This window comes from Taudactylus pleione, unplaced genomic scaffold (genome assembly GCF_031769625.1).
Source record: "Taudactylus pleione unplaced genomic scaffold, aTauple2 ptg000602l, whole genome shotgun sequence".
Lineage (NCBI taxonomy): Eukaryota > Metazoa > Chordata > Amphibia > Anura > Myobatrachidae > Taudactylus > Taudactylus pleione.
Window position 1 is genome coordinate 3,672,106 of NW_028285004.1, and position 12,928 is coordinate 3,685,033.

At 43.2% G+C, this 12,928-nt stretch overlaps 1 protein-coding gene across 3 annotated transcripts in view; it reads right to left on the reverse strand.

Annotated features, from left to right (window-relative positions):
- Window positions 1–269: 269 nt before the first annotated feature.
- GLRX2 (glutaredoxin 2) overlaps window positions 270–12,928 on the reverse strand; it is a 45,955-nt gene continuing 33,296 nt past the window's right edge. For 2 of the 3 annotated variants that reach the window (XM_088453886.1, XM_088453885.1), the window contains one exon: window positions 270–1,801. In XM_088453886.1, coding sequence (XP_088310012.1) covers window positions 1,676–1,801 — 126 coding nt within the window. In that variant the 3' untranslated portion in view covers window positions 270–1,675. The remainder of the gene's footprint in view (window positions 1,802–12,928) is intronic. The other variant, XR_015871945.1, reaches the window with a different exon arrangement.

Genomic DNA, 12,928 nt, shown 5'->3' on the forward strand with positions numbered 1-12,928 from the left:
TGTCGGACAGCATACCCGATTTCCTGACATCGATTGTGACGTGGACTAATTGTGGATTCGTCATTATGGGTTGGGTATGGGATCCCGGCGGTCGGGATGCCACCGATCAGAATACCGACAGCGGCATCCCAACAGTCAGAATCCTGACACCCGTTAGGTACCCTAACCCTAAAGCTAACCTCTACCCCTCCCATAACCCTCCCTCGTGCCTGAACAAAATCCCCCTACTGCCTAAACCACTTCCCCCACCCCACACCCTAAACCCAACCCCTTAGTGCCTAACTCTGAACATAATCCCCAATACTTAACTTCAGGATGCCGACGGTCGGGATACTGCTGTCGGGATTCCGGCGCCAGTTTTTAGACCGTCGGCATCCTGCACGCCGGGATGTTGACTACATCCCCAAACAACAGCCCAGTGTATGGAAACACACATTCACCTTAGCCCAAAGAAATTCTGTGCAATTCCTTCAGCGTGTAAAGTCATGCTTCTGCTGTTCTTTGATGCGCACAGTATGATCCTACAGGAATGGATTCCCCGTGGACAGACAATGGTGACTACTATGCAAACATCCTGAAAACCCATTTGCGTGGAGCCATGAGGAAGAAAAGACCACATTTGCTTTAGAAACAGTGGTTTTTGCTCCAAGACAATGCCCGACCACATGTTGCGGCTGTTGCATTGGCAGCACTGACTCAAATTAATGGGACAGCACTGGAACACCCTTCATATAGCCCTGACTTAGCGCCCTGTGATATCTGAGCATTCCAAAACCTGAAAATACAATTGTGTGGAAATGAGTTCTCAACAGATGATGAAGTGCAAAATGCCACAGCTGCAACACTAAAAGTGATGTCACAAAAGAGACTACTGGACTTCTTTGAATCGTTGTTGAAACGCTGCAAAAATGTATTGAATGTGAAGGACGCAACTTTGTGTTCAGATCCTGTGGAGTCATCTGATTCTTACTTTTCAATCAGCCCTCGTGTATAGAAAAGATTAAAGCTGGATACACACCTGGACGACCAGGTGACCCAGCAATAAGATGAACAATATATCACATCGCCATACACACTGCACGATATGCTGTAAGATGGTGTGATATATATCGTTACATGTCTAATGTAACTATACCGCATTGTCCGCGGTATAGTCCCATCTGATGTGCATATTCGGTGGGAAGATGCAACTACCCAAATCATCGTAAAAGTGAATTAGGTGGTTTTTAGAATGCACACTGTACAATGGTCATTCCAATTTGGCGCAGACTATGTATCTGACTAATATTTATTGTATAGTGTGTACTCAGCTTTAGATAAACAACCTTATTATACAGTACAGGTTGGAGCTAAGGATGAAAGTGTTGCTATGGACAATTAGAGACATTAACTATTTAAAAAAAAATTCATACTGCTCAATAGCCTCTACAGATATTTAGATTTACAGATTCCGATCCAAAAAAGGTAGTTTTAGAATAAATACATTCTCTCTCCATTAAACCAAACATACTATCCCATTAACAGTTTTTTTTTTGTTTTTTTTTATCAAACAGACTAGAAATTGGGACAGCCAGATATCAAGTATAACTGCACTGTAAGGTGTGATAGTTTTTAGATAAATTTGTAACAACCATGATACAGACTTCAACAAGATCCTTGGTCTAATTGTAAACTGTCAGGTTCTAATGTCAGCTGTGATGTTACACTGTTGGACCAATTGAAGCAACTTGCCCTCTTGATTTAGTTTTCGGGTTTCAGTTCCACCTCCAATGCAGGTTCCATTAACAAATACTTTTGGCACCTGCAGATAGAAAATAAAATGAGGCATAAAAAAACATATTAATAATATTACTATCGCTAAACATAAATTGTTAATTTAATTATTTTAATGAGGTATAAAAATCATAATGCTAAAGTTACCATCAGTCAATAACTTTCTGGTTCTTTATATATAAATTGGCAGGAACGCCCCCTTTCACAGCGATTTGTGTCAGGCATGAAACTTATTTTTACAATGTTACCAGCAACTGGTTATATGAGATTAAACTGCATCTTTTTTTAAGCTGTTTGATAATCACAGAGACTGTATGATCCTAATACTTTTAAGTATTGCATATTTATAGAAGTAGAACACTTACAAGCCTTAAAATTAACTATTCAAAACACCTTAAGTGATTATTTAAAAATGTAGAATTCAAGTTATACTTGCCAAGCACCTCTCCCAGCCACCAATGCCTTTACTGTCCTACATCGACTAATGCTCTCTGTCCCCCCCCCCCCCCCCCCATATATCGGTTATATATATTAGCCACAGCCACTTGTCAGTCAATGTATGTTATACCCACACAAGTCATGTTCAATATTACGGTCCTAGTAGCGTGCGGAGTGTACATTACAGTATAATATTCACTATCCCGATTTTCATGTTCTTAGGTCCAGGGGTTTGGGCTGGGTGTAGATGAGTCAGTCAGGACATTTGAAAGATATATGTAAAAGGGGGTTGGAAAGAACATGCGCCTGATAGTGTAGTAAATTAGATAAGGTACACATGCTATAAAATGAATGTGCATACCAAATAAAAATCTTTTTGGTTTATCTGAAATTCCACACGGTTGATGGATAAGATGTTCCCGCGATTCTGCTGATGAGCGAACCTTAAGTGGGGGGGCTCGGTCAGAGCCAGATGGGAAAGAACATATAGTGCAGTACATCAGTTATATGGCGCTATTAATAAAATAATGTGTACCAGATAGCACTTGAAATACAGCATGTAATCAAAAGTTCCTGATCGCTCCTCAAGTATTCTTTAGTAACCGCAGCACCTTTCATATATGTAAGTTATAAGCTTAAAGCCTAAGCAGAAAATGACTCGTCAGTGGCAATTTTCCAAATGGGATTTATTGTAACATAACAAAGGGGGTATGGAATACAGGAACAAAAAATACATTAATAAGAAAAGAAAAAAGTGCTTATCTACATATAGTCACGTAGGAGAGGCTGGTATAGTGGACCCAACTCGTTTAGTCCTCCTGGACTTCCTCAGGGGTGACCAGCAGGACAAAACGCATTTTGCTTCGTTGAACACCCTGTCTGCCCCATTCTGTACACATTACCCAAAGTTCACAAGACCATTGATAAGCCACCAGGGACGCCCATAATCTCAGCAAGAGGGTCTATTTTGCAACCACTTGCAATTTTTGTGGATAACATACTGCAACCACTAGTGAACATGAGTCCCAGTCACATCAGGGACATAAAAGATTTTCTGGAGCAACTTGGGACACTTGGGGAAGATGTACTATTAGCAACCATGGACGTCGGCTCACTGTACACTATTATGCCTCACAGTGCAGGCCTAGCGGCATTACGTGAAGCCCTAGTATCCCAACCACCTAATAGACCACCCTTTGATTTCATGATTGAATTGGCCAAATTTGTTCTCACCAATAATATATTTTCTCTATGACAACACATATTACCTCCAGCGGTTCGGGACCACGATGGTCTCCAACCTGGCACTGTCATACGCCAATCTTTACATGACAGCATACAAAAATATTAACATCTATCCGAGGTTTGGTGAAAATATTGTCTTTTTCAGACGTTTTATTGACAATATTTGTTTGCTATGGAAGGGGCCCATGGATATATTTTTTACTATGGTTGACACTTTGATCCGCATGTGATCCATTTTTTGGACATTACAATCACACAAAAAAAAAAAAAAAAAATCGATGGAAACAGACAGGAAAACGATCCTCCACGCCCACAGTTTCCATCACAGTTTCTTCAAATATTAGGCGAAAACTCGGACTCATCTATTGCTGAGACTAGCCTGGCGGAGATGACGCAGAGATTCTTGGAACCGGGGTACTCTAAAAAAGTGGTACATAAATGCCTTGAAGATGCAAAAAAAAGTTTGATACAACAACTGGACCGTTACCATCGCCTAAGAGGATGGCAAAAGTGGATGATTTTCCCTACCAGATTTGACTATATGGCTACTGTCACCAAGAACACGTTATGTCAGAGACGGCCGTTGGTTTTAACAGATTACACTTTCAGATTGAAGGATTCTTCTCCGCCTATGTTGGCATGTAAGAGGGGTTACTCCTCAGACCATCAGGTCTCCTGTACCTCAGCAAGGAACCAACAGAAGCCAGGATGTATAAGTTGCAGAAATTGGATACTGTTACAATTCCCTAGGCTGCTCTGTGTAAACTTCCTAGAACCCAGGCTAGCGAGCTCTTCTGCCACCCGCTGTTCCCTTAGAACTAGAAACGTTCACCGCTACTTAAGTGGCTGCCTGGACTCATACTCGGAGTAGTAGTGCTTACACAAATTACCTATGGGAACTACAGAATAGCATGAGATTCTGGATACCAGTAAGATAGTCAGTGGTACGGCTAAAGCCGGTAGTACAACTTGGAGAGCTGGCGGTGCGGTTTGAGAACCGATGGTGCGGCTTAGAGCCGATAGTACAAGTTGGAGAACTGATGGTGTGGCCTGAGAGCTGATGATGTGGCTTAGAACCGGTACTACTAGTTGGAGAACTGATGGTGCTGCTTGAGAGCCGATGGTGTGACTTAGAGCCGTTAACTAGTTGGAGAACTGATGGTGCGGCTTGTGAGCCGGTGATATGGCTGGAGGGCCGAAACTACAAGTTGGAGAACTAATGGTGCGGCTCGAGAGCCAGCGATGTGGCTTTGAGAGCCGATGGTGTGGCCGGAGGGCTGATAGAGCGGCTAGGGAGCCCGTAGTAGCTTTTAAGCTAATTGAATGGCTGGAGGGCCGATGGAGCTGCTAGAGAGCCTGTAGCAGCTTGCAAGCTGATGGAGTGTCTGGAGAGCCAGAGAAACAGGGTTCACTGTTTACTGGAACAAGAAGAATGCTGATCACGCAGCAGAGCCGAGAAATCCACAAAGAACGCTATAGTCGGCGAGGCGGCAAAAGACCAGCGTGCACAAATGAGAAGGAACCAATCATGCCGTGTTGTGGAAAACACGTGACACCCTGCGGTGTCCGGACTGGAACAATAATGCCGGAAGGAGGTAAATTGCTGGAGAGGAGCTAGTCGTGACCGCAACTTGTAACAGTCACATGTCGAAGCATGGATCCTGGACGTTCCTTTCCCCATCCACATTCTGGGAAAGTAATCAAGATTAAAATTTCACTTACATTGTCTAATGGACCATGTTATTTATATCCTAATATGTCCATGTGGATTATATTATGTGGGTCTCACCACTCGGTGCTTTCGGGAACGGATGGCAAACCATCGGGCCAGTATCAGGTCAGCCCTACAGAATCGCCTGATAAACCGGTAGCCAGGCATTTTTTGGAAAAAGGATATCAGATGGCCTCTCTAAGATGCAAGATCATCGACTGGGAACCTCCGCCAATACGTGGAGGCGACAGAGTAAGGAAACTACATTAGCGAGCATAGGGATCAATTGCCTGGATACGGTCGCTCTAAGTGGACTGAACGAGTTAAATTCGTTATCAGTGTTTCTTCATTGAAGATATCAGCCTGCTTATATATGAAATATTTTTGTGCTATTTTTTCTCTCGTTTGATATTTTTTTTAACTTTTATATAGTTTTAGATTTTTCTGAGGGTGCGTTTTATTATATTTTTCAATGTCTGGTCATTTTTTACATATTTAATTTTTTTACAGTTAGTATTTAGATTATCAGCATTATTACTATTATTATTTATAATGTTTATATTTTTATTATTTTATTTAGAATACATGTTTTGTTTTTTTTCTTCTTTTACTTATGGTTTTGATTTGTTTGATCATTATTTTCTTGTTTGTCTAATTGTTTCTTTTGTTTTTTGGTTATTATGATTCACTGTATGTTTTGTGCCTGTTTTGGTGCTTCAAGCAGTAAAGGTGGTAGTTTCTTTTGCCCCCCCCTTGTGCATCTCAGTCTGGTAATGTGATTCTGATGGTCTCCAGTTGGACATTTAGCATGTATGGTTTTTCTTAACCTGTTGGCAGTGTCCACCAATAGAGTGGAATTATATCGCTGCATTTTCATCTTGATATTGCATGTTTGGATTTACCTACTGGAGAACACATCAAGTGTATACCTTTGAATATTTGATCATTTTAGGGAATATTGAATACACTTATATGTTGTAGTATGTATTTTGTACTTGTATTATTATGACGATTTTGGTCCTTTATCACGTGTTGCACTAGTGTCATGTGTCTTTACCGGGTCTCTGCATATGTCCGCCCAATATTGTTTATCCCACTATTAGTCTGTAGATATAGTGCAGGGTTTTACCTAATGGTCTATATTACTATGTTGGGTGTTGTCTATATGTGATTAGCACCCGGGTTACTGTTGTATAAGACTACTTAGCAACCACAGCCTTCCGGTCTCTATTGCTTTCTTGCTTGCGCTCGACAGGTGGAACGCATTGGCGAGTGCAGAAGATTCACATGCCATGACGCATGATGTCAGAGTGGCGCCGGCAATGCAGCGTCTCCGATACACACGCATGTAATAAGGGATAACATCTTCTGGTAAGTGAGTGTGTCCTTTTCTCTGGGGTGGATTTTAGTGATATGCGCTTTTGGTAGCTCTAGAGGTGGATTACTTTACCATGTTTTATGGTTGATTTCAATGTTGCAGCATGTGACGAGTATATATGCAGGGACTCGGTGGGGTGTATGGGCTGCTGCCGTTCTGCTGAGGATGCTGTAAATACTAACATGTGCTTGGATCGCAATTCTTGAGAAAGGCATATTTCAAGGTCCAAAACGTCGAAATCATGCCTGTCTATCTGGGACCATTTATGATAAGATGGAATATAAAAATGAACTTTCCTGTGACAAGTCTGGTGAGTGCCCTTGCTTGATATCATCATTGATATATCTACCTTATCTATCTATATATATGTAAGTGTATCCTCAAACATGTAGCCTCAATACGCCCATGCAGCGTGACTTGCCTGGCGTGAGTGAGCCAGCAGGTCCCGTGCTACCCTGCTAGCATCGGGTGTCTTTACGCAAATGCATTTATTGCGATGCGACTAGGATGCACCAGCAGACTGTGCTGATTAATTTGATATGCGACACTTAAATATCTGTGTGCACCAGAGTCTGTATATGAACCCAAACGTCTGCTGGTACATCCAAGTCGTACCGTATTGCAATAGGCGCACTTCTGGAAAAAAAATACGCAAATAAAGACACCCAGAGCTAGCAGATTCTCACAGGACCTGGCGTGCCGGGAGGGTCTTTTTAGCACTACATTAAGATGTATAAGGACACATCTTTATGTGGCTAAATCCACTTTGGCAAACACAGCCCATCTGCTTTCACAGGTTTTAAGAGTAGAATTTTTGAATGAAGTCTAATCAGCTTCCTTCCATTTTTAAGATTCAATCAACAAAAGTACTCCTTTGTTCTCGAGTCTCTCCACAAGAGGTCGCTAAATCCTTACACTGCCATATTCATAACTCCTGATCATATTACCCTAGTAGTGGCTGAGAACTACACATAACCTTTGGCATCACATAACATGATAGAAGTTAAGCAACTGTGGCTTCTTCTATACTTTCAGCATTGCATGCATACTCTATTTACCAAGCAGTTTTATATTACAAGTGGGTCAAAGTAGAGACATGAACATTGCTTATATGTTTGAGGAGGTTCATGTTGTGTCAGAACTGAGAAATAATTGGGCACCCCACAAGATAAGTGAAAACGACCTGCTAATATTGTTTTATGTAAAAAAAAATATTCTCTTTAAGCCCATGGAGCATGTACAGAGATATTCAAATTGTGTTGGACAAAGCAGATTAGTCTATTTTAGAATTAATACAAATTTGCAGATTAAAAACAAGAAAACCATGAAAAAATTCAGGGAAACTCACCCAAGATGTGTAAAAAGATCTTAATTGTTAAATAAGTCCATAGTAGCACATATATTTGTATTATCAGTTACTTATATAAGCACACATATTTCGCAGTACTGTACAGAGACTATTTGACCATTCACATCAGTCCCTGCCCCAGTGGAGCTTCCAAACTATATTCTCTACTACATGTACATGAACATACATAAACACTAGTGTTAAGTTTGCCAGCAGTCTACAGTACCAGTACTTTTGGGGATTTTGGGAGGAACCCACGCAAGTATAGGGAGAATATACAAACTCCACAGTGGGAATCAAACCCAAGACACCAGTGCTGTATGGCAATAATGCTAACCATTACACCAGTGATCGCGCTGACCGAAAAAAAAATGTGGGTCTCAGGGACCCCTCACTTTGAAAATTGGGGTCCTACTCCAAGGTTTCTGGGTCCCATCACATATTATGGGATGTGAAGGCAGGCAGCAGTAGGGACAGTGCTGGGGGCATGCAGCAGTTGTTGTAGAGCTGGGGGTAAAAACAGGGAGAAGTTGGGGTAGAGCTGGGGATAGAGGGGAATAAGGGTAGTCAGCAGTTGGGACAGTGCTGGGGGGCAAGGAGGGGGCTAGTGGCAGGTAGTGCTGGGGGTAGGGGGGTAAAGGTAGATAGCAGCTGGTGCAGTACTGGGGGGCAAGGAGAGGGATAGGTTAAGGCAGAACGGGGGGTAGGGTGGGAGGAGGCAAGAGTAGATAGCAACTGGGGCAGTACTGGGGGCTAGGAGGAGTTTCGAGGCAGGCAGTGCTGGGGGTATTGAGGGGGTAAGGGTAGATAGCTTAAAGCAGTAGTAGCAGCTGGCCCATCCTCACCTCCCCCTTCCCACTATTGTTTGCCAAACGGTATTACTCCCTTGTGGCCGCCTGCCCACCACTCTTCACTGTCCTCAGCAGCCGCAGGAAGTTACCCCCCAGCCCCCACAGCCACCTGCTCACTCCCTCAGCACCAAATCCCGGGGCAAGGGCAAACTCAGGATTTTCTGGGGAAGGGAGTTCTCTAGATTGATATATATATCAATCAAACACTAAACACATACACACTATCACATACACATCTACGTACACTAACATACACATATATACATATTAACAGATATGTACACACTAACACATACATAGTATACACATAGCTGCATATACGTACTTACACTTTTGAGGCTGCTGCAGGTTGCTAATGGGGACGGGCACCACATTCAAGTCTGAGGCGCAGGTACTATTAGATAGCATTAATTATTTTGGGGTGAGCATTTGGGCGTGGTGCCCCCGGAGTTGCTCTGGCTGGGCCTTTTTCAGGGCATCACCACTTAATTCACATAGATACTTTTTCTTCACCTTTCTATTTGTTTGTTTATTATTTATGTAATTTTAATTCTTTCTTATTATATTAACACTTATTGATTATCTTGACACATCTATACTTTACACTTCACTATCACCTTCTTTCCCTTTTTCGTGTGATGCCCTGGGGATGGTCCTTGGCTGGATTCTTTTGGGGCGCCCTGCGCCTCAGTCGTGAACCCCTGAATGTTAGGGAAGCTGGTGTAGAGGAGCCTTGACGCTGGCCCGGCGCTTAATCATATATTTGCAAATGTATGCAACTAATACCTCTGAATTTCTATTATCATGTAGGGTTCAAGTATTTTTAGCTGGTACCCCATATATATTGTAACATTTTTGCTGAAAAATGTACTGTCTACAAATGTGGTTATAATGACCCCATTGGAGAGGTTCTAATGTAACAAACATGTTACGTCCAAGACCTGGTAATGACAAGCTTCAAAAATGTGGGTTCATCGGATGCTAATTAAGGTAAACAATCAGAAACCGATGGAAAGCTGCTGGGACCCTGCGTAACCTGAGAAACAGAACAGTGTAATAATAGTGTGTCAAGAAAAGGCTGCACTTCTCCAGCTTACATTTAAGTGTAAACTTATTGTTGCAAAATTAAGATGGACTGTAAATTTGTGGACGCATCAAGAGATGCTCTAAAGCTGGGTACACACGGTACTATCTGCACAACCAACGATATCGCTAAACGATTTCCCTTGAACTTTTCTGTAGTGCAGGACAAACTATATTGGGTGTACACACTGAAAGATATCTATGATAGATAGATTTCAGTGAAGTCATCCTGCCACATCTCTTAACATGCAAATCGTGATGAAATCGTCCATGTTGGCCTGTATGTACGGACGACCATAGCTGTCATTATCATCCATGCGGGAACAGGCATCGTTGGACGTTTGATGGCTGCATAAAAATGAACGATATGAACGATTCATCAGTGAATGATATCGTTATCGTTCATATTAAATCATACCGTATGTTGATGAGGCCGGAGTAAAAATTTGCATTTAGAATTTACTTGATAGGATTAGATAGATACATAGCACTCACACCAATGTTACTGTGTGCCCTGTGCACAGACTGCCATGTAGCCTAACCTATCCAAAGCACCTCTCTCCCCCCCCCCCTAACTGGCCACGCATTGATGTCATTTTTTTTTTTTCGGTTAACGGTCAGTTTTAATTTTACGGATCGAGATGAAAGGTTATTTCTAGGAGTTTCCACTTTGAAATGATGTACTTTCCATGAAAATCGGTTCAGTAGTTTTTGCACCAACTTGGAACGGACAGACAGACACAACATTCTTATACTTTTAGTAGGTAGATAGATGTCCAATGATCGCCACTTCCACAATTCAAAATACTTGCCTGGGTGCTTGTCCAATTGAATAATAATATGCAAACACAAAATGGTGGAGCTGCTAATTCACAGAATTGTGTGCTCATTGGAATACACACATGCAGTCTGTGAATTAGCAGCTCCACCATTTTGTGAGTGACGGCAATCTCACTGTGATAGTGCTGAATCTGCGGTCAACCACAGGGTGTGATGGCATACAATATCTGTATTGCGCAAGGAACAAGTCCATAAAAGCGTCAGCTTTAATGATCAGAATTTCACTGCTTTTTTTAAGTTTGAGTGACAGAAAGTTTAGTGAAATTTCAGATCATGTCTAAGAAGCCTTAATGGGACATGTGAAACCGTAAGGTTTTTTTTGTCTATGGAATGTCATTGCTTCTTTATAATTTATTAACCATCAGTGAGATCCGTGATGCAGGCATCTGTGTAAAATAAATAATTCAGAGATGTATGCACGGATCAGTGTGATTCATGTGGCTTGTATCTGAAAGAAAAAAAAAGAAAAATCAATAAGACACAGATGCACGGACAGATCAGTGAGATCTGTCCATGCATATGTGTTAAAAAATGAATAAAAGTATATATAAACCTCCCACAAAGGAACAACCAGCTCTGGGGACCCAGTACTGGTTGTGCTAAATACAGGTGACAAACAACGTAGGGGTCCCCCGTATGAGGCACAATCAGCACCGGGCTTTTCATAACCAGTCCTGGTTGCCAAAATACAAGGGAAAAACGACGTAGGGATCCCCTGTATTAAGCACAACCCAGCACTGGGCTCTGAGTCGGTCCTGGTTCTGGAAATACAGGGGAGAAAATGTGTAGTGTTCCCCAGTAAATTCCACAACCAAACTTTTTCTAGTGGGGGGGGGGGGGTAATGCCACAGCCAGGGAGCCCATTCACCGGGTCCCCCAGCCGAAGCATCATCCCTGACTGCTAGTCAGCCCAGGTCGGGTATCCCTGGGGAGTTGGGACTGATAGCTCTATGCTATCCCCAGCACCCCTGGCCGGTGGGTGCTGGGTTGATAGTGTAGTGTGGTGTGGTGTATGAAAGATAAAAATATGAGATATGGTAAGAACTTACCCTTGTTATCCTCTATTTCTACGAAGTCCATAGGGTTCCACAGGATACCTTGGGGTATAGGTGTGACGTCAGTCGCAGGGCACCAAAGAGTTAAGCTTTCAGCCTCCCAGGATGCACTAGGTCCCCCTCCTATACCCCGCCCCCGGGCCAAGGCACCTCAGTTAGTTACCAAGCCATAGGCCGGAGGAGGAGAAGGAAGAGAGAGAACAAAGATCTGGACACATACAAGAATCACATTCTCACCAGAGGGAGACGGAAAACCGGTGACCAGAGCAAAGCCCATCTGCAGCACAGGTGCGACAGGGCGGGAGTCCTGTGGAACCCTATGGACTTCGTAGAAATAGAGATAACAAGGGTAAGTTCTTACCATATCTCATATTTTCTACTTCAGGGTCCATAGGGTATCCACAGGATACCTTGGGGATGTCCCAAAGCAGTATCCTTTAAGGGTGGGGACGCTCCTGTGCAGAAAGGAGAATCCGCCGCCCGAAGGAAGCATCCTGAGAGGCGAAGGTGTCAAACCTGTAATACCTCACGAAGGTATGGACAGAAGACCACGTAGCAGCCTTGCAGATCTGAACTGCCGAGGCACCACGTCGAGCTGCCCACGAAGGACCCACAGACCTAGTGGAATGAGCCTTCAGAGAAGGAGGGACCGGTAGGCCTTCATGAAGATAAGCTTCAGAAATAGCCATATGGACCCAGGCTGCCAAAGTTTGCTTTGAAGCAGGCCAACCCTTTTTACGGAAGCCATAGAGGACAAACAAAGCGTCCGACTTCCTAAACGAAGAAGTGCGGTCAACATAAGTCCTTAAGGCCCGCACAACATCCAAAGAGGCCTCACCCACGGAAAGACCCGGTGAGTTAAAGGCCGGAACAACTATTTCCTCGTTAACATGAAACTGGGAAACAACTTTGGGAAGAAACTCGGGCCGAGTGCGGAGCACTGCCCTGTTCCCATAAAAAACCAAGAAAGGGGGTCTACAAGAAAGAGCCCCTAACTCAGAAACACGTCTGGCCGAAGCAATGGCCAGAAGGAAAACAGTCTTAGCTGTTAGCCATTTAAGATCCACTGAGCCCAGTGGTTCAAACGGCGGTCCTTGGAGAGCCCTCAGGACCACAGCCAAATCCCAAGGCGCCACAGGTGGAACAAAGGGCGGCTGAATGCGGAGAACACCCTGCATAAAGGTGCGCACATCCGGGATTGTAGCA